Raw genomic sequence first — 27,615 nt, forward strand, 5'->3', positions numbered from 1 at the left:
TTTTTCTCCAGCTCTTTTTTTTTTAATAGGATGCCCGTAAAATTGGTTGCTGACAGTAATTCAATAGTAAACAGGATTTTTTTTTTTGCATGTGCGTGTGTGTGTGTTTGTTTCCAATCACTCTAGTGCCACCAAGGCAAGCTTCCCTGATGAGAAAGGACAAAGCGACGTGGGCATTGACATACGAGGAGGACGACGACTGACAACTTTCTCCTCAAGGTTGTCTTCATTCGCGTCGCATTACGCTGACAGAGTCCACCAAACACACCGCTGCCAGCGCACCAAACACGCTAAAGAGCTGATGGCAGCTAAAGTGCGTATTTGTAGACATTCATTCCCAAGGAATCTGCCTAATTTGAGCAAAAAGCAGGATGTCATTGTTTATTTATGGATGCTCTTTCTTTCCACTTTCTCCGTGGCTCACAATAGGACATTTTCTCCCGTAGGCAACACAAAAGCAGCAACCTTGTGACGGCTTAATCATGCATATGGAAAAGTGACGGACTCGAATGGGGGGGGGGCACGTCAGGAACGTGACAGTGCGTCCGCCGCTCACACACTACTCTTTTTGAGCATCTTTCAAGGATGCCATCTTTTCATCTCAACAGGCAGGGAATTGGGATTTGGGGGAGGGAAGATTGCACTGATTTGCTTTGCCCTCAAAGGTTTTCATGCGGGGAAAAAGGGAACCCAAAAAAATAAAAATACATGGAAAAAAAGATGATGACAGGGGATTTTTTTTAATTTTTTTTTTAAAGAAGCCTTCATCAAAGAAATGTTCTGCATGTTCTCTCTTGCATATCATTGCACACTCTCTCACTTTCTGCTTTTAGATTTTTTTTTTGTGCATTTTTTTCTGATAGAGTCATCATTTTATCTGCAACGTCAGCTCAAAGAAATAAAGCGGAGTTGGATAGTTCGAGAATTCAATTATATTCGAAGTGTACCCTGTACAGATGAAAGTATCGGCACACCTGGCAGTGACAGGAAGTGGAAATAAAAGAAAGTCGCACAAAGGTGGAAGCATGGAATGGTCCAAAATTGGAGCAATTCTTATCAGCTTGCATCCATATACAGTGGGGTCCTCGGTGTATAGTTTACAGTCTATAGTTTACGGTATAGTTTTTTTTAAATGACTCTAGAAGGCCCTATAATCTTTCCAAGTAACTTAACGGGACTCTTCGTTGACGTTAACATTGGCACTTATATAATAGATTTGCATGAAAAATTTACATCAATACTAAAATGCCCCCCTCTAAAAGACTCAGGAGTGATTTTTTTTTTGGGGATGAGATTTACGACAAACTGACACGCCCCCTTTTGGATCTCAGCTTGTTATTTTCTGGTTTCAGCGAATTGTCAGTTCTGATCGCCAACAAAATGCAAATGCACATTACAACTCTTGTCCACTTCAACCTGTGAAAGTATAAAAGCGTTCTGCTTAATATTTATTGACATCACACGTGAGCCCATGTGATCACCTCCACAAAATCAAAAATACCGTGCTGATCGATTCTCCACTTACCCAAAGCAAGAATAGAATGTGCACACACAAACCCGACTGGTTATATTTTGGACATTTAGCCACTGGTAATCGATCTTTACACCTCCCACCCCACAGGTAACAACAGTACGTTCTCAGCGCTGCTCAGGACAGCAATTAGCTTTTGGTCGCTAAACAGACGACGTTAGCACAACAAAATTAGCTTCTTACCGGGGATGCCCAGCACTCGTGCTCGTTTACGTCCACGTTCCGTATCGGAAAAATTCATCATCAATTTACCCTGGAGGTGGTCTTCTTGAACGCATCGGGAGCGTCAATGTTCAGCCAGCAAAAAAAATTCCAGCGAGGTGGCGGAGTGTGGCCGCATTGGAAAGCTCCAATGAGTGTTGTACGCGTAGCCCGGAGCTGTCGCGTTCCGAAAAATAAAACGGCGCGTGGTAGTTACGTCGCCTCCAGTCAACAAAACGGCGCAAATTCTAAACTATAAATAAATAAATAATTAAATATATTAAAAAAATAATCCTCATCCATATAAATGTGCATGTGTGGGACACTTAAAACGTGACCACATTATTTTATGTTATTAATTAAATTTTATTAATTTTTCAAAGTTTGATTTCGTGCTATATCCCCCTTACGTCTCTCTGATGCAACCAACTGATGACACGCTGCCATTCTCTTAGCTCAGTGGCCACTTCCCTCTGAGAACATTCCTGTTTGAAGTCTTGTAGTGACGAGGAGGTGATGTTCATGATGTGAACAGAATTAGAGACCACCCGTTAATTTTTTTCGTGTGTTTCATGTAGGGCTGGAGTGGCCATCTGCTTTGCTGGGCAGATGCCCGGTGGGCCGATGTTTCGTCTCTTTGGCGGGGGCAGATGAGGTAGTAATTTATTTTATTATTTACCTCCATTTTACTCCAAGAGACCGGCCCGCCATTTGGAGGAACCAGCCGATAAATCCATTTACGATATAGACTTCAAACTGAACCAATCAACATCAGTGGAAGCCAGGGGTGGTCAGGAGTCAAAGCGGGCCAAAGTCAAAATACCAGGGTGATTTTTTGGGGGGCCTGGTTTCACATTAGAGTGGAAGAATTAAACATCTGAAGTCGCCAGAAGCTCAAAATCAGACCACCATCCTATATTAACCATCATCATCTTCAGCTACGCTTGCAATTCAAACTCCAACATGTCGATGAAGACTATTAGGAGTGACAGCAAACATTTTGTAAACTTGAGCATTGACGTGCTTCTAATTGGCGCTTTCTCGATGAATTAACAAAGTCATCACTCATGTCCGGACAGTTGGTTTGTTTTGTGGACTCACAGCTGACGTGCGAGTCATCCAAATGGAGATCCTCATACGAAACGGACAAGAAATGCATTGTGTTTGAGTTGGTCCATCTTTATCAGCGTGGATTCAACTGAGACAAACAAAGTCTCACATTTAAGAATATTAAAATCTAAAATCTGCACAGGCAACAGCTGCGAGCGTGTTGTCTCCGAGAGCCGGAGCAAAGTGCAAATCTCTCCACAGCACCTCTCCTTTTATTCAACGGCTCTGGCGACCGGCTCGGTAAAGATGAGTGTAATTGTTGTGGGTGCGAGGGTAATCCTTTTTTGCTTTTCGAGCCAGTTTTCCAAACCCCTGAAATGGCTTGGCAAAAAAAAAGGAGCGGAGACGCTTTCAGCTGCTGGGATTGTGTGCAAGCCCATGAGAGATGCATGAGGGGAACGGAGAGGGGGGTCATTTCAACTTCTCGGGAAGACGAGGAAAGGGAAAGTGGAACGACCGTCGGATGAAGCATGGAGGTGAGAATAAAGACGGAACATGCATGAGAAATGGGCCTGCGAGCCTGCTCTGGTGTTTATGTGCACCAGACTGGGTAAGCCTCCCTTTATTTGCTGTAAGGATTAAGGGGACAGCTCCGACACATGCACATTCTCGGTCTTAACGCGGTGCCACGCTTACTCACGACTGGCGGGGGGATGAAAAAAAAAAAAAACGGCACACACCACCACAAAAATGATGAGCACATGCAACAGCTCATGCTGAAGGCTCCGCGGCGGGATCAGAAGCGGCGACAAAGACGGATTTTAATACGGCGAGCGAGACACTTTGAAGGCCGACACGTGCTGATGACTCTTCAAGAAGGCTAGCGTGCGATTAGCGGCGGGATCGTGCAGAAACGTCATCGCTTTTGACAGGCTGCTTTGTTCCCGTTTGGCGGCGCCGTTCCGATGTGGAAACATTAGCAAACACTTAAGCCGAGTTCACACATTACGGAATTTTTAACCACTTCTTTTTTTCAAATGTGACAGAACCTACACATCAAGAAAAAAAAAGCGCATGTGTGTTGCTGCTGTTACATGTACTCGAGATGACATACACAAAATGATATCTTCTATATTCACATCCTCTCCAAAACAAATGGACATGACATGTGAGAGGCGGTATGACGCATGGAATGCCGACATCCAGGACACATAGACGAAGAATTGAAGCCGAGAGAAGCTTGGCTAACTTTATACATATATGAGAGTAACATTGTGGATGTAAACTCTTATCATTTTTATTTTCCTTGATGACTTGTGAGAAACGTCACACCAGTGCTTCTCAAATAGTGGGGCGGGCTTTTTTTTCGCCGTACTACAATAAAGTGTAATTGCACCTCCACTCCACTATATATTTAATATATATATTAAAAATATAGCTATATTAAAATATATATATTAAAAAATATATTAAAAAATATATAAAATATATATTTAAAAATCTATTTTAAAAATATAAAAAATAATATATAAAAGATAATATTTAATATATAATAATATTTGATCAAATGTCAGAGCCCGTTGTAGTGAATTTCCATCCAATACTTTCACTGTTAATTTTTTTTTGCCCCCCCAGAGCTTTTTCGAACATCTTCCATAAGCCCAACATAGAAAGCCTCCCGCAACATACAAGGTCACCTCCAAATACAAAGTTAGCGAACGTAATGAAATCAGTTAATTTAATTCACTGTTGCTTGCCTGGGGACCTCAGACTATGATCGCTACTTATCATATTACTAACCAATTAGATTGCGGCGCATCTGTGGATGGAGGCCGGCATAGTTATCCTTTCGTCAACAAGTACCATCTAATAAAGGATCGCTGTCAAGTTTTACATTGGTAACTTTGAGCAGGGGCATAGCCACATATTTTTCAACGGGGTGGCCAGGATCACTCAACACCTCATAGCAAACCCAATCTGTAATCGAGAAGTCATTGTTTATCATATCATTCACAGTCAGGGTTTCATGAAATAAAATGCACACACGAGCTCCGCCCCTAGCATTGATCAATGTCAAGTTTTAATTATCTGCAAAATACGATTAAACATCTGACAATGAAATCCTGTACAAGGTCTTTTTGCCAATACACAAAGCAGACATCCATCAGTGGCCCTCGCTCGGTTTGACCATGACTTCCGTGATCAACTTCTCCCGAGGTGGCTCATCACACTGACAGCGGAGGCAGCTCAAGGGTCTTTTGTGCACTGATTTTGGTTTAGTAACTTGACTTTCGCAGCAAAACAGCCTCACCCCCCCCGTGTACGCCAGACGCGCGATTTGCAAACACACTCGTGACCTACATATGAAACACACACACACACACACACACACAGAAAACAGCAAGTCTTTCAATTAAGATTCCAAACAGCCTCTGTTCCATCTCCTAGTGGGGCTAATCCTCTCTGATTATCACATTTTCTTTCCTCATTGACATGAGCACAGAGGTTAAAGAAGGTCGTGTCCTCAAATGGAAAGCAAGACAAAGGATAGTTCCTTCTGTCGTTTTTTTTCCAAGAACTGTTACTTGGATTTACAGTCAATCCTGGAGTGCTTTGGTGATATTTAAAGTTTGAATTTGGGGATAAAAAAAACGAAAATAAAGTCACAGGATACTTCTAAATTCAAACTGCTTCCACGCAGAATGTATTATTTTGTTTTCCTTACATTTTATATAAACAATTATTAACTTCTTTTTAAACTTGTGCAACACTGAAAATGACGGTCGGATCGCTCAACTTTGACCCCTCCCACATTATGTCGTAGTTATTCAAAAAGCCTTTTGGTGTTAATAATAAAATTGGTTGATTTCATATCCCAAATCACAGAAATGAATTTAAAAAAAAAAGAAAACGTGTCAGCCCAGTAAAAGATTACAGTGAATCTATTTCTGTTATTTCTCAGGGGAACCTTGAAAGGCTTGGATTCAACATGAGCGGTTCCAAATTAGATTTTTTTTTTTTTCAAAACCACACTTGAAGATGTTATTTATTTATTTATTTATTTGATTTTTTTTCTTTTTTTATCCTCCCGTATGCAGATATGAACACCTACACATTGCACACTCTGCCAACATGTTCAAATAAAAGTTAGAAGGCGGTAGATAACTGAATTGCAAACCTCTGCAGACACTGGGCAGCCCTGAAAAAGCATTTTTGGGGGACAAATCTTGTGATATCTAAACGGAAGATATTGATTTTTTTTCTAAAGTACCGAAAGTAAAGAACTGACAAGTTACCATCACGTGGTATTATAAGGATGAATTAAAAAAAAAATGTGCCGACGAGAAAAACGCTTGGTTGGGTATCTCTGAAAATGTAAAAGTCTTTTTGCGAGAGAGTTTTGTGAGAGAGTTTTGCTCACGCGATGAGAGCGCGGTATAACCGGACTTGAGTGAAGTTTCCTTTATCTAAACGGATCATGCTAGCTTCTCGTCCTACTTCCATCAATCACACGCCCAAGGAGAGAACACACTCACTCACACACGCACGAGTGCATGAGAAATGGGATGGTGAGGAATAAAAAATAAATAAATAAAAAAATAAAAATGTTCTGTGATGGATCACTCAGCCTCCTCCTGTCACATCTGCCAGTTCTAACGTCAGTATCCAAGATGTCCATGTTGACTTTATTTTCAAGGTTACATGATTAGGACAAAAACAAAAACAAGTGGACTTGATTTGAACCTCTGAAAGGAATCAAGTAACCTTTAATCAATTAAGCATTTACTAAGTCGATTAAACCTATGTGTAGATTTAAAAAAGGAATTTTAACTTCTGATTTTAGTACATTGTTTCTAGATGGGAGTAGATGCAAAAATAATTAAAATAAAATAATAAAATAAATATAAATAAAAATAATTAATTATGCGATTGATTGATTGATAGGAATTGGGGCGATTGGGCGTCATTGATTTGTTGATGAATCAGATCTAAAAGCAATTAAGGCAAAATGGTCTTTACAACTTAAAGCACGACTTGTTTACTGTCTACAGAAAACCACCACGATGACTATTACGGGAGCTGCATCCACTCAGACCACCAACACACACCTGACGGGCGACATTATTCAGCTCACAGCAGTATAACACGAGGATGAAAACAGCAGCTCAAATCATTCCGTTACACAACTAATCGATTAATTAACTCTTCATTTGAATTTAGGCCTCGAAAGCTCGGGTATTTTGCAACCGCACTGCAGAGGAAACGGCTTGAACGCATCTGACCTGTCAACGGAAGCGTGACATCAGTCCGACAAGGACAGCAGACGCCGGTTATTTTGTTTCACGTATCCACTAACTGCAAAAAATGTTAAAAAAAAAATAAAATGAATCTATTTTCATTCTCTCAAAATTGGCAATAAATCCAAATTAAGCACTTTGCTACATGATGCGGCCATGTGGATCTCATTAGAAGCCGGTTCATGTCGGGGCCGTACAATACACAAATAAAAGGACTAGAATGTAGCAAGCATAACCCTCCTCTAATGAGTGTGCTTTGGCAACACATTTACACCATCCCGGTCTCTCCATCCTTGCCCAGTTTTAGGAGCCTTTGGGGGGGGCTCAGGAAGTGAGTCGGGCGGTGTTTAGCTGGTGAGGATTAATGCAAGTCTCATTGCTCATCTAATCCTCATGTCAAGCGCCTGTCAAAACAAGAGCTTTCACATGAACTTGCAAAAAGCTCCAGTTGAATCGCACACGCGTGCTCATATGTACACAGGAGGCACATGAAGGCCACGGCATACTTATTGAACCGAGGCCCCGCGCTGACGCTCCGTCTTCGATGCTAGCCCGAGACGGAGGGCTTTGTTGTACCGACCATGAGATAAGAGAGCCTAATAGGAGCAACAGTTCAAATCCACATTCCTAATTGGCCCTTTGCGCCGCTGACTCTTTCTGCCGATAACACTGACTTTTACTCCCCTTTCGCAAAGAAATGCCTCCCCTCCCCTCACTTTTTTCTCCCCCAATTGCTTGTCTTTAGAAGGCATATCAAGAAAGCATATCTTCTCACTTGTGTGCTCCAAATCGAAAATGCCCGTCTAACTGAATGGAATAAAATTGATTCAAGTCCAAATCTAAATATATTTTATGCTAATAATTGTCCATGACTTTGGATTGAATTGATTTCTCTAAAATTTAACAGCCAAAAAAATGTATATTAATTTTAACAGCCATGCAGTGACAACACTTTTATAATTTGTAAAAAGCAAGAGATGATATTTGTTTTACTTACTGGAGATGATCAATGTTGGGCTAAACAGTGTTAAATTTTTTATTATTTATTTTTTTTAATAATGAGTAATAGAATTAATATTTCAAACTATACAAAGATGTTATAGTTCCCAACAAAAAAAATCTGTCAGGTTATGTACCGTATTTTACCTGTATAAAAGCCACAACAAATAATTTTTAAAAAATAAATTAATGAATTAAAAAAAACAACAAAAAAAAACATACCTGCCGCACCAGGCCACAGTTTTCTATGTTGAAAAAAATGAGTTGTTTACTGCATGTACAGAACGATTTTGTACTGTGAGTGCACATAAAGGTACATAAACTGATTCTTAAAACAGTGCCTTTTAACACGGCAAGAACTTTGCTAATTAAAACAGAACAGACCCAAGAGAATAAATTTTTTTTTTTTTTTTTAAATCGAGATTTATTTAGCGTATTTTCTGAACTATAGAGCCTCTATACACAAAAGGCCATTTCCCTCAAAAAATGTTCACAGATGTATCTAAACCTGTGTTAGTGAGCATTGTCGAGCGAATCCATCCCACCTCACAGGTTTGGCAAGCTGCTGATAAGACCGCACAATTATTGCTCAGTAATGCCTTTGGCTGGCCCACAATAAAAGGTCACTTGAAAATGTGCAGTTTTATCACAAAGCAGATGTCGTACTTTTTGAGGGCGCTCGCAATTGCCATTTTGACCGCAGGAAAGTCCACCAGAGCTGGCAAGCGTGAATTGAATGTTCATTTCTCTACCGTGCAACATGGACTGAAAACCAGACATTTGAAAAGCAGAATTTTGACAATGACTCTCCACGTGTTTTGTTTGTCGATAGACTTCGAGCTTCCAGCAGTCAAGTGTGTGTGATGTGTTTTTTAGGACATGGGCGGGCTGGCGAAGGAAAAGTGGAGGGTGATTTCATGACTGAAACAAGCCCCCGGGCTTCTCCAGATGTCTCATCTGAATAAATGAGTCCTTTTAATCAATAAGTCATCTGCCCTCTGTGAAGAATAATGAGAGGCTTCCGTATCCGTGATACTAACAGTGCGAAAAGCAAGCTCAGGCATGCACGCTAATGACGCTTTATAATCAAGTTAACATTTTATGAAATGTATATGATGGAAACTCAAATATTGATGTATCACGTAGGGAAAAAAATTTTTTTTTTTCATCAGATTACATCATTTAAATTTCGATGAATTTACAAAATTTTTTTTAAAAAAAGCAGCTTCCACAGAAAACAAACAAAAAGTTAATGACAGTCGACAAGAAGATGAAAACAACAAAAAAAACAACAGAAGTCAAACAGAATACTCAGCGCGGCGCTAATCAAAATTGCATCGGTTCCCTTACAGAACCCGGCGAGGGAAGGTGCAATCCAGATAAATCGACAGGAAGATCAATCACTCTGAAATTTGGAAAACAAAGAGCACGCAAGCGGGAGCAAGATAAATGAGACAGAAAAGTTGAAGACGACACCATCGCGATAACAAAATGAGACGGGTGAGTGCAAGAAATTCTTGCTTGGGTCTCTCTGCCTGTGTTTTTGTGAGTGAAAATTTTATTTTAAAAAGCTCTTGAAAAACATTGAAACATGTGTAGACGGATGGTTAGCTTATCTCGGATTTTTTTGTGACAGCTGCCAGAGGAACAGAGTTGAGAAAAAAAAAATAATCAGAAAATTTGTGGGGGATAAACACTTTGACTTATTTACTTCATTTAGATCCTATAAAATCATCTTTTCATAGTTTCACCTCTCATATTTTAAACACATTTAATCTTATTAAAACACACTTTTCATCCAAATTGTAAACGTATGTGATCAGGTGGGGCCTACGTGAGGTGGGGGGGGGGGGGGGCGTTCCTCAACAAGGGCCCGGACACGGTGGGAAATGGAGAGGAAAAAAAAAAAAATAGCACACCCTCCCTCTCAGAACGATTGCTCTCTCATGCCATGAATATTTCATTTTCATATTTCTGAAGAGTTTGTACCAACGCGCCTCTGCATACTAATGATGCTCGATCTTCTCCGGGGGGGGGGGGGGGGGCGAGGTTAGGAAAATAAGATGTTGGGATGAAGGCTTGGGAAGCCTAATCAGCAAAATCTCAGTCACTCACTCAGTCACAAACGCCCGACAGATTTATCGTAAAGGAAGCTTCCAGAAAGGAGGCATGTCTCATGTCACCTGCTCATCCAGAGACGATTGTCGATTGTAGGCTTAAACACACAATGTTTATTGCACAAGGACAGCTACACTATAAAAAAATAAAATAAAAAATTTGAAATGATACCACGTGTAAATAATGCCCTCCTACATTGAAATGCTTTGCAGTTAAATGTCAATTTGAAGGATTGGCAAAAAATGCACTTTGTGACAACATAAACATATCCTGACAAATATGTGTCTGGAGGTATTTATTTTCTCATTTGACCATGCTGGACACACTCCCCAGTGTCACAATCCAAATAGTCATGTCTGTCTATTCTTAATATTAAACCGACAAGTCAAACATTTGCTTTTTCACCTGCGAGGGACAGGCAAGCAAAAAGATGGCATTTTTGCCAAGTTTCAGGGGAGAAAAAAAAGTTTTTTTGTTTTGTTGGTTTTGTTTACTGATGTAATCTTCCCGCCACGGAATGATGGGACAGTGCAATTCACTTGCATCATTCTCCAGGAAAGAAAAGCAAAATACTAACACACTAACAAACACAAATATGCTGCGCCACCATTGTTTTATTGTTCTTATTTTGGATTTAAAATGGAAACATTCAACCCCCTTATAAATGTTTTTTTTTTTTTAAATTAGAGAAACTGATTCTTTGTAAACCAGGAAGTAGCCTGCTAGCTAACCGATGGATAGACCAACAATCTAGAATGACACTTTCTATTCTCATATTTGTTAGAGATTTTCTTTTTAACCATTCCAGTCAGAATGTAAATGAAGTAAGAGTCCAAAATAGTCTGGTCCACTTATTTTACGTCATCTCTCTTGCAACTCTTGTCACCAGCTAGCCAGCTAAACAAATAAACCCAGTACAGCTTTCTACTTGTTTGTACTTCGAATGAGAAATGTGTTTTCTGGTTTTACCACTTCCATAAGTCACTATGGAAATGTAGTCCTGCCCCAGTTTTAAAATTTCAACATACAGTATATCATCCCTGTAATCCAGAAACTAGCTTACTAGCTACTTAGAAGAATATGTCATTCTTTTTTCACTGAGTGATTTGAGTTTCTCAGTTTACCAACAAAAACACAGTAGACGATCCTCCCTATACCCCAGAATATAAATTGTGCCGTTCCACCGTCTTACATCATCCTTGTAAGCAAAGAATTAGCCTGCTAGCTAGCAAACGTAACATTTCCAACCACTACAAAGGTTTACACTCGACTTAGCGTCATTCTAGTTTAGTTGTTTAATCTTGAGCAATACAGAATAATGCTTGAATTCTATTTTCGTGTGTGTGCGTGTGTGTGTGTGTGGGGGGGTGCGTGTGTGCGTGTGTGTGTGTGTGTCCTGTAGAGGGCGAGAGCGGTGTGCTGCCGAGGCCTAAATCTGTCTTGAACACTTAATTAAACCCAGGGCTCCAGTGGCCCGAACTTATTAAAGACCCACAACACATTAAGTAAGGTCCACACACACACACACACGCACACGCACACACACTTCCATTAAGCACACAACATCCTACCTTTGAGCTACATATGATTAAATGCATCTCAATTGTTGACCTTGTGCCGCTGCCGCTTAGTGACCCACTTGTGGAGGAGAATTATTTCCAAGGAGCTTTAACGGGGGTTGCTACTGATTGGGTTTTAAAATAGTCCAGTGAGAATGAATGCATTTTTTTTTTTTAAAGCGAAAGAGACAAAGAGCGTACAAAACAAAGTTGAAGCTAATAATAACTGCAAACTTTTGAGCCTTTCGTGGATAAGTATGTTTAGTTCAGACGAGGGTCGACTGTCAAGATAATACCGTCAGCACCTCACGTTGGATAAACAGCTTACTCGTCATAATTCAATATTGTGGATTTCTTTTCACTTTTTGACCCTTTTTATGCGGCTCATTTATTGCCTCTGTTACATGGCAGCCATTAGGAAGAGATAATATCCGTTTGCGCGTCTACACTTTGCCTCACTTTGTATTTTTTAATGCTTTTCAGCAAATGTTACAAAGCAATGTGTTACCAACGTAATGAAAAGGTGTGGACGACAAAGAAAAACGGAGTCGGCTAGTTTAAGAATGCTAATCCACCACCTGTATGCCGTCGTTTGTTTCCATAAGTACCGACATTTCCAAACAGCATGGATGCAAAGTATAGTTTGCACAACGACATAAGATTACCGTATTTTCCATATTATATGCCGTTACTTTTTTCCTAGATTTTGATCCATGAGGCTAATACAACGGTGCAAGTTTTCTTTGACCAGTAGGGGCGCTCTATAGTTCAGAAAATACGCTAAATGAATCTCGATTTTTTTTTTCTCTCTCTTGGGTCTGTTCTGTTTTAATTAGCAAAGTTGTTGCCGTGTTAAAAGGCATTTTTATTTGGTAGCTGCAGCTTATATGCAAGTGCGCCTTATAGTCTGGAAAATATGGCACATTCTCACACAGCACGGGAAGGGCACGCTAAATTACGTTATTTGCAATTTTTCATTAGTTTATTTGACATGTATGCCTAAAAATGTTTTCCATACAAATATTTACTGTAATAACAACTGGACTACAGTTCCGCATTATGATCGTGATAGACTACAATGGATTACGTTTTACATAAAAATTCTGCTTATGTCGCCGAAGCGGGAATGAAAGGAATTTTGTCAGAAACAGAGCTCCTATTGTCGTTATGCTTATTTGGTAGCTCACAAAATAAGATTACAAACTGCATAATGCTAGATTCAGATTCGAGCAACAATATTATTCCCACCAGTTAATGTTCTCATGTACTGCATTTAATGTACTCAAATAATGGCCCCCACTCCAACTCGGAATCAGCCCTCCTCAATTAAAACAAGACTAAATCTGAGTGCCAAAGGGGAGGACATGGAAAATATGAATGGATTAGCCATTTAGCTCCATGTGTTGTGGCGTGTATTTGTGTGTCAGCGCTGCAGGAGACATTTGCCCTGGGAGGAGGCCACACAGATTGGTGTGAAGCGAGGAGCCAGCTCAGATCTGCTTAGCATCGCCACGCGTGTCACATCATGTCGGATGGCGCCACAGATACACGAAAGGGGGAGGGGGGGGGGGGGGACAACATGGCCGTCACGTTGAACGACAAACCCGTGACAAATGCTGACGCCCCCCTTCTGTCAGCCGGGCCTGAGGAGGACCCTCTGCTGTCGCATGCCGACACATGTATGGTAATAAATTACAGTTTGCACATGCGCAGTTTCTTGAAAAGTAATTCATATATACATAACGTGCATATTTTTAATATTCAAACATCTAAATAAAATCCAACAATGGATAGATGAGAGGATAAATAAATGTGTGCCTTTATATTTTAAAGTTCATCTATTTGTATGTTGATTTCTGTGCTCACTGTGTTTCAATATATATAATACAGAACATAGTAGTGTTAAAAGGGAATTTAAAACAAGTTATTAATTAATTAATTATTTAATTTTTTTAAATTATTGATAATATTATTGATTTGATAAAAATCTAAATTATCTTTTTTTTTTTTTTTTTTTTAATTACCACATTATCTCTGCACCCCATTCATTTTGTGCTGAGATGTTACAGTCTATGAAGCAACATTGCATGACAGATTACCAAAGCGGCTTCAGCGTTTGTGACTATTGGTCTGATTTACGCACGTACTGACTGCAGTTTAGCAGTAAAAAAAATAAATAAATCAAATAATGACGCAAGTATGTGTAATCGGGAGCCGTCGATGGCAGCTGGAACATTTCTGCAAACAGGCTGTTGTGGAGATGGAGGTGAATTTAGAGTGATGTAAGGGAAAGAATATTGGAGGGAAAGAGAAGGCGGGCAAACGGGCTGGCATTCTGTTGTTGTGCTGACTATTCAGATACGGACAGTAAAAGTTATAGAATGTGAGAGTCTGAAATGAGGAGATTGCTCGTGCTGCAATGCGGGAAGGAAAGATGGAGGGTGGAAAACTATATGGGCGAAAGTTCGGGGAGAAGCTTGGTTATTAGTTTGAATGCCGCGAATAATTTGGAGATGTCAGCAAAGCATCTGCTCAATCAGCATCCAAAGGATTTATTGTTCCAATTGTTTAGATTTTTTTTTTTTTGGTGTGGTTTATTATGTTATGGGTGATGGCAAAGAGATAATCTTTGATTATAACCATAAAACCACAAATGGGACTACCGTATTTTCCGGACTATAAGATGCTACTTTTTTCCCTAGATTTTGAACCATGAGGCTAATACAACGGTGCGGCTTTTCTGTGGATTTTTCTTTCACCAGTAGGGGCGCTATATTGTTCAGAAAATACACTAAATAATTCTCGATTTTTTTTTCTGTTCTGTTTTAATTAGCAAAGTTGTTGCTGTGTTAAAAGGAACTGTTTTTTTTTTAATCTGTTTTTGTACCTTCGTGTGCATTCACAGTACAAAATCATTCTGGACATGCAGTAAACATTTTTTCAACATAGAAAACTGAGGCCTATAGCGGTGCGGCTTGTATATAATTTATTTATTTATTTAATTTTTGAAATAATTTATTTATTTATTTATATATTGTTTTTTTATTTGTTTGTTTGTTATTTATTTATTTATTTGTATTTATTTATTTTTTATTTGTATTTTTTTTATTTTTTTTTGCTGAGGCTTATATCATGGTGTGCCTTGTAGTCCGGAAATATGGTAATTGCAGCATAAGAAACTGTCCAGTCCAACATGAAGAATGCAAATATTGATTCCATATCGTCCCTACAAAATGCCAGCTTGTTAGAGTGCCCAGGCATCACCTCGGCCAAGTTGTATTATACATTGGATTGCTTTTGCACACTTACGTTAAACTGAAACTACCTAAAAAATAGATTCAATTGCTAATTTAACGCTGGCATTCATTAAGATACTAACATGAAGCCGACCGAAGCCGAGTACTTCAAAGTCCGCAATCATGTGAAGCAGCCATCGCGCAAAAGGTTTTTGAAAACATCCCAAAAGCAAATGCCTGCACGACAACATCTTCACAAGCACCTTCTTAAAAGTCTAAAGACATGTATGATGCAAAAAATAAAGTAATGAGCCAATCAACCCCATCTAGTAAGTGGATAATATGATTTGATTTGATTACAATTTTCACTTATTTTCTAAACCTAAAAGGCGACAATTACTCCACACAGCTTCCACAAAACGAGTAAAGTGAAGTCGTTTTGCCTCATTTCTGCAACACTTCTCAAACGTAAACTGCATTCAAGCGTCACAGTCTATTTGTATTTGCTATTTTCAGAGCTTTAAATTGGATAAAATTGGATACAAATTACAGGCAAAGTGGCGACGGACCATTCGCATAAATTTGTGACAAAAAAAATGAATTTGACCATATTTGGACGAACAATGTTTCCGCCAGACAGCGACGATATACAAATGAATTTAACAAAAGCACAATGTCTAATTACAAGCATGAAAATGACCCCAAAAGCCTGATAAACTATTTCCGTTTGCATGCTTCCGTCTGACAACATCAGCGACATCGCACAGATGAAAGGCGAGCATGATTTCCGCTCTAAACGTGTAAGAAACCCTGGCGATTTCATTCTTCTTCATTCAACTCCCGCTGGTTTGGGCTGTAGCGCACCCCCCAGACACATTCAGCAGCGCTAAAATGCTAAATTACCCCGCTGAGGTGCACGCCGATGGGTTGTCACCACGGTCATGGCTACCTCGAGTCGCGTTAACACGAATGAGCGGCAACAGGACGTGATATTATCACAACCTGAGAGATAAACGCCCATGTGGCGTGATTAATCCTAAAGCGGGATCTTCGAATTCAACATCTGCTTCCACCAGTGGAAAGCAGACTGAATAATTGAACAGTGAACAGAAGATTCATGAAAAGCTCAGCGTGCCAGAGCGCTCTAGGGAGGGCAGGGAGGTGGGAAGAAGCCAAAAATGCTCCATGACGCTATTCTCCAGAAGCTGCGAGAGGAAGCTACAGACTCATCTATATTTTCTATTTCATCACATTCGCTTCATGATGTACACAGAAGAGCAGCAGGAAAGGGCGGCGGAAGGGGGGGGGGGGGGGGGGGGCGGATCATGGGGGGGGTGCTGAAAGAAGCCTCGGCCTCCGAGTGCTCCATTTTTAATCTACAAGATTACGCCAAATATCCGGAAACCAATTCAAAAACAATTTTTAAAGGGGCAATATTCTGGAAAATTAACTTTTTAATATTCTGATACAAATAGTTGAAATAGCTTTTCTACATTTGACACTCTGTGGCTCTGCTTAAACCAGTTGATGCGAGCAGCCGGCTGGCGCAAACACTCGCCCCCAACCGAGGTGGAAGAGGAGACGGCCAAATGCGTGCAAAACTTGCTGCCAATCTAACAAAAGCAAGGCCCGCCATTGGCCCCGTCTGTATGTGCACCACCTGGAGGCATGCGGGTAGAACAGTGTTTCTCGATTATTTTCCATTACGCCCCCCCCAGGAAGACGAAAAGAATTATTGCCCCCCCCCCCCCCGCCATCCACTCTGTGCCGCAACTATTAATAATAGCATTTTCGTTGCGAAACAAACCTACACCGTCGAGTTAATACTAGCTCAGCACAACGAGAGCGCCACTGCCAACTACTGGAGTGAATGTGCAATTACACTTTATTATAGTATGTCGGGGAAAAAAGCATGTTCCTCAAGGTCCCCCCCTCAGCATCGCAGCACGCCTCCCCCAGGGGGCCCCACCCCACTATTTGAGAAGCACTGGGGTCGAACAACAGAGAATTCACAAAAATTGATATCACGGTGGAACGGTGGACTCATGGTTCAGAGGTGCACGCTTCGATTCCGGATCTGGCCATTCCTGTGTGGACTTTGCATGTTCTCCCTGTGTGTGGATTTTCTCCGGGTATTCCGGTTTCCTCCCACATTTCAAAAACATGCATGGTAGTTTGAGTGGACTCTATAAATTGGCCCTAGGTTGTAATTCTGGCAACCAGTTCAGGGTGTACCAAGTCCAGTGAGCATCAAAGGAATTAAACGGTTGCTATGGCAACTGATTGCAAAAGAGGATATCATTTGTATCACATGAGACCTCATTCAGTGACCATCATCATTTATGTGCCAAAAACTTCAATGTATCGCCACCACTTGCATGCCTGGGCTGGAACATCCCGAGAGTGGATCCTTGTGGCCAAACATAATGGAATGAACTTCCAAACCACGAAAAGGACACTGTCATACATTTCATATCGGCATATCGCACAAGCGCTCAAAAAGCTCTTTAGTACTGATTAAAATCTCATGGTCCATTTGTGGATTTATTTGGAAGCGGTCTCTCTCTTCCCTCCCTCCTTTTTAATAAACATTGCCACAAACGCCAAGATGGTGGTGATCAAAGTTCGATCTCCCTATGCGTCTCATCCACACACACACACAAATGCAACACAAAACACACTCACGCTCTACAGCAGATTCAGACTTTAATGAGCTGCAGAAAGAGGGTTTGAGCACATACTCACACGCACACACACGCACACGCGCGCACACACACACTCGAGTGTACATTGGTATATGTCAGTGCAATTAGGGCAGATGTGGTGTCCAGTGAAACGGGAACGTTGATAGAAGCGCCAAGCTCAATGAAGCTTTTCTTGTCAGTATTTGAAACAGTCCATGAAAGTATTTGATCCGGCCTGCCAAGGAAATTTGAAAACAAACAAAAACCTCAGAGGAATAATGATAAAAAGCCCCCAATATTTCATGAATAAACGGTCAGACTAAACGTGTCCAAATGGCAACTCTGCTCAGAAAAGAAGAAAAACTCTCAAGTTCAAAGGATGGAATAATTGAGAAGCGCTGTCAAGTCATCTTCAAATGCAACTTGACACTTTAAGCTTTTGATTTCAGAAAACATGACCTTATAATGCTGAGAATTCAGAAAAGAATATTTTCTGTTATTTTACAACCCATCAAATGTCTTGAAGCTTCGTTTTCCATGCTGAAATAATTTCAAATCATATTTTTGGGGGGTGGAAAAAATACTGTAATCAAATTGAACACGAATTATTGACAATTAGTTGATGACTTGATAATTATGCCGTCATTTGCATTCACTAATTGGGAAAAAATTGTGAGAAAAATGCCATTGGCATTATCATTTGAAACACGCATGAGCGTGTTTGTATTTGTATTCTTCAAATGATTCTACATCCTGTAAAACACGTTGCACTGTGAGCACATGCAGGTAAATCGCTCAACATCAAAATCCAATTTATACCGTATTGGATTTGACGACTAAGCAATCTTGGGTTGCAGCAAATACAAAAACATTGAAGAAAGAAAAACGCAGCCTGAGCAATACAAGAGAGCGCCGTCTATTTGTTCAAGCATTTGGTACTCGAGCACTTGTGTTCAAAATGTTTTTGTGTTTTGTCCACTGTGGCTCTCTGAAGGACACTAAAAAGCAATTCTATTGAACAACGACTGGCATTGAGCTTTGGGACATTTGAGTCGTCCACATACTTTTTTTTAAGCACATGGTCGTCAACATTTTTTGTTTTGTTTTGAAGCGTTTTGAGTGAGATGGAGATGGAGATCTCAATTATTTGTGTTTGAAACCTGTCTGTGACATCACAACAAAGGGTGATTTTGACCTCATTTAACCCAACATGCATATTTTTGTCATATGAAATTTTTCATTTTGAATATGAAAGCTAAGACATTTTCCAAGGTTTTTAGATGCTATTTAGTTGGGCAAAATTGAAGAAAGTCGCACAGAAGTCCATGACGACCAGATGAAAGGTTGGGGACTTCAAACTAAACCCTGGGGGACACCTGTCAAAACGGGTCAAGTTTGTGATTTTTTATTGATAGCTGTTGATGAACTAGTGTCTGTCAGAGGTTGAATGAATGACCTAACTAAGCTCCTCCCACACCCTAGTTCTGCTCCAGAGCAGCGGCCATTGTGTCCCGGGCATATTTACTTATCATTTGGGGGTGTCAGCTGAGTCATGCTTTGTCTGGTCCATCATCACGTAAGACATGTTTGCCAAGGCTGATCCTGACAGGCATTAAGAGGATCTTCGGGACAAACAAACGAAAAGTTGACGCCCCATGGCGCGGATTATTTTTTTTTTTGGTTTATTCTATTTCAAAGCGCATCCTCTTCATACATGCCATTCTCTTTGCTCCTACTTTGCATTTGCATTGCGAGAAGTGGAATACACTCGCTATTACTTGATCAATGTAGCGTGTCATTTCAGTAATTGTTTTGTGTTCATCCGCCGCCCTCTTGTTACGGCATGAAAGCGACAGTCTGTCACAAAGCGCGGACAATCGCGACAGGGTCTTTTGTCGCTTGTGACAGAGGGAATTAAACATCGGTATTTTGCTGCCGTTTGGATGCTGGGCGGAGTAAAATCACTTATTGATTGAAACGGTGTGAACACAAAGGATCTTTTCACTCACTAAAATGAATAGAAACAATAGTAGCTGGTGATTGGCTCGCAAAAGGGATGCTATGTTTTTGGGGTAACTTTTCATGAGATTTTTCAAAGGAATTTTGGAATGATCCACTTAGGCAAGTTGGATATTTTTGGGAAATTGAATGGAAATTTGCCATCATATATAAATATTTAAATAATGTAAAAACATACTAGGAAAATAGTCGGTTTATTTAGAGGAAATAAATTCACTAGAAAAAAAACAATAAAAAACAGGAGATAAACGTCTTAATCTGATGAAAATAAAGTTTGACTTACATGAAAAAAAAAAATAATTCTATAAAATAGACATTGTGTCACGTAATTTCACGATAGCAAAAGAAATGGCGACTATAAATAATGTCTGCAAAGTGCACATCCCACGAGCGCATTCTCACCGTACACCGTTCGCATTCTTGCTAATGCAGCCATGGCCGAGTCTTAATATTGATGCATGTCGCTAAAAGCGACCTGCTGATAAAGTCAGTCATAATTGATGCACATGCCATTAAGGCCATCTGGAAGCGTGACAAACACATCAACATGGCAACAGGAGGGGCTCAATCTATCTGGCCCAATCAAAGGTGATCCGTTATGTCACTTCCTGTGAGAATCTGAACACATTTCTCATCTCCCGCCAGTGTACACAAATTGTGCAAAACAATTTGGATTTTTGGGGTGTATTTTGGGCCACTGCGGGAAATATCATCAAATTGAAAGAATGACATTTAGGCCATTTTTTTTGTTTTTTTATCACGGTTAAATGTCAAAACAGGTCAGATTTGAGTGGAACGGGTTAAAAGTGTTTCAAGGTAATTTTGTGGCTGACTTGTCTTCTACTGTGCATCTCAAGTAAGTTGGGGCTCTTAAAGTGACAATGCCTGCAGGGAAGCGTGTTCAGACACATTTGCATTTGTAGCCTTCGAATATTATCCCCTTTGAAGAAAGACTTTGGAGTGCAAAGTGATGAGGAGGAGAGATGTCGGCGGCGAAGGTTCACTTCAGTTTTTTTTTCCCCTGATGTGCGGCAGACGTTCTTTGTGTCCTTGCATCCTATGGGGTGGAGTTGGGGGGTCGGAGGGGGGATTTTTTTTTTTTTCCATTAAGGATCTGATTCGTTTTAGCACCCTGTCATATCCTCCCTGGAAGTACAGGCTGACTTCAAAGGTGTTGCTAGAATTTCTCTAAACGGGGTTCCATGCGTGGCCTTGCAGCCTTTCCAGATGCTGCCTTTGCATTTTTGTGGAAATGTACAAAAAAATGGATCCTTGACGTCTTTAGCCGTCAATGGCAGTGAATGAAAGAATGTGTAAATTAAGCGTGAAACCATGTTTGGCTTTGCTTGTTTTTTTTGTTGTTGTTGTTGTTTTTCACCAAAGCAAGGTATCAGTGAGGTCAGAGGGAAAATGTGATCGCGTCCTGGTGACAAACCCTGACAAGAATCCATAAAAAAAAAAAAACACATCCATATGCAAAAACAGGGTGAACATATCAATGACTGACACCATTCTTGTACTTCTTTCTGATCTCACATGCTATAGCGTGTTACCATGAGCCCAAAGTCTGCACGCACAGATTTGCGTGTGCGCGCGCGCGTGTGTGTGTGTGTGTGTTTGTGTGTGTGTGTGCATCGCGATCGAGTTCGCGTGCAAATTTGCTCATTAGCTCAAGGTTATGCTCCGCATATTGTGTCACTGGCTCAGAGGTCTGTTTTGAACTGAATTATTAAGATGTGCTTTTCCTCTTTAGTTCCGACTCAGTGGGAACATGTTAATGTGAATTTGTCCCACTTTAGCCTGCTGATCTTTATGTGACGCACGCTGTTACCGCGCGTCACAATAAAGCAGCTCTAAATGCAGCCACATCTCTGAATTAGTTATGTGATTTCTTTGAGTCAGTGGGATATTAAATTTACACGTGGCGGGTTTTGTTTTGTTTTTTTGTTTTTTCCTAATGATTCTTCCCGCAGTGCCGCTCTGGCCACTCGCAGTGAAGTTATTTAAATATTTACAGCGATGAGTTCACAACAAAAAAACGAGTACTGATGGAGTTGACATTTAGATTTTTGAATTGTGTGCGCCGCCATCGACACCGCTATTTAATAAGGACCCATTCATTATTCACGAGGTTTAATAACATGTGTAAGTAGACAGACTGGCGTTTTCAGATGCATTATCTTTCGAAGGCAGCATTAGATCAACCAAACATGAGGAAAATAAATGATAGTTCTAAGAATAACTACTCGGAAATGATTCGTGTTTACTCAATGATGTCATCTGAGTTTGTAACCACTGCCAACTGGAGTGGGCATTTTACATTTTTGTGTCAATGCGGACGCCGTCCATTTAATCCGCCCGCCTCCCTCCGTTGCACACCCCTACTACTGCAGTATTTTGGATTTTATGAGCATGAAGCATTTTCTCCCAACAGACACCCATAAAATGCCAAATATTGATTCAATAGTTTTTGTTCATAAACTTAAATGGTATCGAATAAAAAAATAAATGAATACAAAAGTACAAAACAAAAGGAGGCAACAAAACGCAAGGACTTAACGAAACCGGGCGAGAAAGAAAACGGGGAATTAATTACAAACAAATTAACGAGACAACGAGGAGCACCTGGACAAGACATAAATGGTTGGAAGGACCTGATTGGTTAACACAAGGGCTTGGCTAGACGAGCACAGGTGGACACGATGAACATGCCGAGACACACCAAACACGGGGCAAAAAAAAAATAAGAAACTAAATACTGAACCAAAAACCACAAATACAGAACGTGACAGATTTGATATTTTCTGAGATTGAAGTGGCCATGAGTGGAAATGTGCACATTAATTTTTCTGATTGTTTGTGAGTTTTTTAACATTAAACGACGCTAAGCTTTTTTTTTTTTCTATCGTGAACTTAATGCCTATGACGTCTTAAATGCGGTGCCTGAATAGCCATAGTTTTCTGACATTAGCCAAGCGATTTTATATGAAGCGTTTTAGACAAAGTACACTCCGTGATGTTTCGTGACGACGTAGGAACCGGTGTCAAATAAAGGACAAAATAAGAGAGGAGCCAAACAGTCTTCGGCCGTGTGACCTTGTCTAGTTATCCACTGTAAAACGCCTCTGCTCACTTGTCCTCGACTCACCTGAACGCCTCTTGAGCAGTGTAATATGATGCGATGTGAAGTTGGCCGAACATGTCTCTTCTCAGCCCAGAACAGGCCCGAAGGCAGCAGAGCGTGAAGGCAGACAGGGAAGGTCTCACATGTGGAAAAGAGTTTGACCTTCTGCGCGCGGACGACTGTGCCAGTTAGGCAGCCCTTGTTGTATTTATGTGACAGCTCTCAATGGCAACACTACATTCGGGGCAAGAGGGGCACGTGAGCCACCAGATTGAGCAGAAAACACCTTTTTATCCATCCACCACCCATTTTCTAACACTTTCGGATTTAAGATCTCGGGCCAGTTGGGAACGACCCTGAACTGGTCGCCAGTCTTTCGCAGGGCACATTTGCACTCACAACCATCCTCAACCACTTTAACATCAATGGACGCATTTAGTATTTCAGTCTTCAGTTAACATGATTTTTGAATGTGGGAGAAAGCTGAAGTACCTAAAAAAAAAAGCCACCCAAGCACAGAGAGAATATGTCCTCATAAAAGGGCAGTAAAATATCCTAAATACTATACTTGACCCAGTGGTTATTTTTTATTTATTTTATTTATTTATTTATTTATTTATTTATTTATTTATTTATTTATGTTGTTACATTCAATTCCCATTTAATCAACACTGCTTGGCAACTAGTGGCTAGTCAAATGTGTGAAGTGACCGGAAATAAAAAAATAAATAAAAATAAATTAAAAAAAAAAAACGCTGGTCTAAAGGTGAAGTTCATCAATTTACTGTTCATATTTTATTGTCTACTTGATTTATAACATTACGTTGGACTTAAAAAGAAAAATACACAGACGGTAAAAGAGCATGCAATGGAACCTCTCAATGCCACCAAAAAAAAAAACTAAAAAAAATCAGATAAAACGTTAAAGTAGCAACTTTTTAAACACGTGAAAATAAGAAAAACAACCTGAGAACTGGGATTACAAGGACGATTTACGTAACTTCCAGTGAATGTTATTCTTCTCTTATTTTTATCGAGGCAAAATGTCAAGAATGTCCGAGAATTTTGTTCAAATTCTGAATTTGAAAACCTCAGGGTAAATCGGCTTCTGTAATTCTCCAGGAAGCATAACCAACTTAAAATGCTACTTCCGGTGCTGTTATATTAAAATCAACCCTCAATTTCAAGTCCTCCTATCAGCGCCACGGCAAAAGTGTGTGCGGGTTCGAGAGGATCAACTTAAGAGTCCTTTTGCGCGAGCCCCTTAAAAATGGCGTCAAGTGAGAGAAGGTGCTCAGCTCAGCAGGACTCTCCTGTTCGCTCACGTCTGATGCTCACCTGAGAGGCGAACACGCGCGTGTATTTTTATTCATTTATTTATTTATTTTATTGTCTGGGACCTTTGAAACCAGTGAGCAACTGAGCTGGAAATAAGAACTAAGGTGCACAATGACACAGAGGAAAGAATAACAATGAGTGATGTTCCGTGCCGTCGCGTGATTCCATGAATAGAAACTGTGTGCAAGCGTGTTTTTGCACTGAATCGCTCTTGGATTATTATCAGAGGATGACTCCCGTATATATCATTTCACTAATTACCGTTCGGCACTCTAATTACAATGCAACGGGGACTCTGGCACTGTGTGATCCTCAGTCACGTATAATCGCTTGTGAACTTGCCTTGTCAATCACGCACTCACACAGAGACTTGCACAAAGGCGTGTCGCTTCCTCTCTTTGACTGTTTCTTTGGCTTCCGTGCACCTGTCATGCCAATCTGGCCGGGAGTCATCCTTGCATGAGTAGAAAGTAGACGCATTAAAGGAGATGTATGAAAGTCACACTGTGAAGTGTCATATTTATGAAAAAAATGACTTGGAAGCTTTTCCAATGTAAAGACCAAAAGACGCAAAACGGACAAAAGTCCAGTAGAACTGTGGGAGGGCAGTAATAATAATAATAATAATAATAATAATAATAATAATAATAATAATAATAACATTGGGCGACTGGTTAGCACGATGGCCTCACAGTGCAGAGGTCGTGGGTTCGAGTCCGGCTCCAGACTTCCTGTGTGGAGTTTGCATGTTCGCCCCGTGCCTACGTGGGTTTTCTCCGGGTATTCCAGTTTCCTCCCACATTCCCAAAACATGCATGGCAGGTCGATTGGACACTCTAAAATTGCCCCCAGGTTTGAGTGTGAGCACGAATGGTTGTTCGTCTCAGTGTGCCCTGCGATTGGCTCGCAACGAGTTCAGGGTGTCCCCCGCCTACTGCCCGAAGACAGCTGGGATTGGCTGCAGCACTCCTGCGCCGCTCATGAGGAGAAGCGGCTCTGATAATAGATGGATGAATAATAGTAACATGTGGAAGAAGCGATGAACGCTTACTTTTAAAAAAATTATCACTAAAATGTGGTAATATTTCCATTGAAGATGAGTACTATGCTATGAAGAAAGCACAAAATCAGCAAGATCATTTTCCCATGCAAACATTTTCATAGATTTCGTTCCCTCTTTGCAAACTTTCATTTATTCCTTATTTTCTCCTAATTTGCCCCTTGTCGAAGTCACTGAATCACTCCAAGTGTGTCTCTCACGCTTCCATTGCGCTAACAGTGAAGAATGAGCCGTGTCTTGTATAGATTTAGATGAAGCTTCATCACGGTGCCGTCATCAGTCAAAGTGTCATGTGGAATATTTAAAGCATTCAGCCAGGGACGGTGCGACTGACTAACTGACTGCATCCAAAATTAGAGAAGTTGAGAAGGATTACCTCATAGCCGGGCTTTTCTGCGTGAGGGCTCGAGTATTTGGCGGATGTCGGCGTGTCCCCAAACACAAGCGGCACCTGCTGGGAACAAAAAGGAAACTGATGAGGACATCTGCTGAATTCTTTTTTTTTTGTTTTTTTTCATATTCGTAGTGATAGATGATTGACCCAACTTGCAATTTTTTCAAGACAGGATCGGTCGATTCATAGATCCAACCCCTGATCAGAATGTTGCTGTTTAGGACCAAGTTTGAGAACCATATAAATAAACGTGTATAACCGCGTTTGACTGGAGATTGGTGGGAAAATGCGACCGTTCATGCCTGGCTGTAATGTTTGCTAAATTGCTAAAACCCTTTAGCATTAGAACATGTAGCTTACATGCAAAGCTTGTGATGGTTATCTGTCTTACTTTTCAGCACATGAAGCGATTGCTTCCATTTTGATTTGAGGCGGCCATTTTAACGTCATTTTGGCCATTTCCAGGTGTCCTTCAAACCACATTGTAGCGTGGACTAGACAGGTAGGTAAATTGCAAAATTTGTTCATTTTTGTTATATCGTGTTGGCGAAACACGGCAAGGGGAGTTTGATAACTCTCCATAAAATGCAGAAGTAATAAACTGAGCTCCACAAGGTCATAGCAGTATTGATGCAATAACTCAGATTTCTTTTCAAACTGTTGCCCCTGACTTGCAGCTACAATAGAATTTTACTGAAGGGTTAGTTCTTTTTCTATGTTGTCTTGTTGAGGCTGTGGTGGCTATGCAAGTGACGGCTATCAATCGTTTGGTGTTGGTTATCAGTATACGCTGATAACACCGCTAAGCTAACTAACACAAATCTATAGATCCAAAAACACTGCAGTTCTGCCAACGACATCACAGTGCTTTCATGTGGTTTGGGTGTCATATGCAAGAAAACGTCAACTCTTCACTGAGGTAGTTAATTAAACCATCCAAAATCTAAAAGGCTCGCTTATGTGCTACGTTGAGCATTTTTACTCCCTCCCAGTCAAAATCAGCAAACGCCTGATTGTCAGATGTCTCAAAGATTATATTACGGAGGGTTAATCCTGTTGTGTGGAGTGTGTTACAATTGATTTTTTTTCGCCATGGTCCAACTGGAAACCAATCAAATTTTTCAAACCTTTTCATATTTATAATCCTTATATGTGGTCAACTACTAGTGTCGCAAGTCATTTGCCACAAAGAGGTCTTTGCAACCACAATCGAGTTTACAGATTAGCTAACAGTTAGCCTATCTTAATTTATTTCCTCTTTGACTACTATAGTACGACTCTCCCTTCTTTGTACATTGCTAGCCTGACTGTGATGTTCTTGGTTGTATAGCTTGATACCTGACTTCGTGGGCAAGCACTCCAGAGACCCAAATACTGTGCTATACAAGCAATTAAAAAGTCCGTTTTATGCAATATGTTTTGTTTTTCTTCCTCCCACAGTTTTCTCAAATCAGACCGTAAGCCTTTCATGTTGCTCCTCCGCCTTCTTTTGGTTAACCTTGAGAAGCCCTCTGGGTGAAAGGAAAAGTACATTCTCACCTTAAATTAATAAATGTGTGTTTTTAAGGACAGCTCGTGAACTAGCTGAACCTGAGATAACAACTCATTATCTTTCTCCATATATTTATCAGCACGCTCGGCCTGGCAGAAAATAACACCCAGAAAGATAAACGACTTAACTTTTGTGGTGAGATGAGATCGTTTTAAATGTCGTTGCCCAGCAAGTATGAACTTCATTTGACTCGGCTCGTCTGTACGTTTAAATGCAGGGCAGTAGCGCCATCTAGCGACCTCTGATGATGATTGCGGGTGTACGCCAGATCACTCATTGGCCACTAGGGGGTGACAACGATCTCTTCGACGTCCAGCTGGACAGTTTTGAGTGACAAAATCAGAGGGGTATTCATTTAGGTAGTTTACAGCGGTATAAAACTATAAAGCATCATAGTTACATACTATGACCTCTGATGTCATTGTTTCAGTATGATGTAATTGCATGCCGCT

The 27,615-nt window shown here is 40.5% G+C and overlaps 1 protein-coding gene across 5 annotated transcripts in view; it reads right to left on the reverse strand.

The window, feature by feature from the left end:
- The window catches only part of LOC148329930 (golgin subfamily A member 7B-like), a 178,079-nt gene extending 150,702 nt beyond the window's left edge, over positions 1-27,377 (reverse strand). For 2 of the 5 annotated variants that reach the window (XM_088305522.1, XM_088305523.1), the window contains exons 1-2: positions 27,292-27,377; positions 25,594-25,668 (exon numbers count right to left, since the gene is read on the reverse strand). In XM_088305522.1, coding sequence (XP_088161648.1) covers positions 25,594-25,668; positions 27,292-27,348 — 132 coding nt within the window. In that variant the 5' untranslated portion in view covers positions 27,349-27,377. Of the gene's footprint in view, positions 1-1,714; positions 1,931-7,065; positions 7,309-25,593; positions 25,669-27,291 lie in introns of those variants that run through there. The other 3 variants (XM_088305517.1, XM_088305518.1, XM_088305519.1) reach the window with 2 other exon arrangements.
- Between the last annotated feature and the right edge of the window lie 238 nt (positions 27,378-27,615).

The sequence above is a fragment of the Idiotropiscis lumnitzeri genome, chromosome 9, assembly GCF_059441095.1.
Source record: "Idiotropiscis lumnitzeri isolate Australia: NSW breed Sydney's pygmy pipehorse chromosome 9, RoL_Ilum_1.0, whole genome shotgun sequence".
NCBI classification, from domain to species: Eukaryota; Metazoa; Chordata; class Actinopteri; order Syngnathiformes; family Syngnathidae; genus Idiotropiscis; species Idiotropiscis lumnitzeri.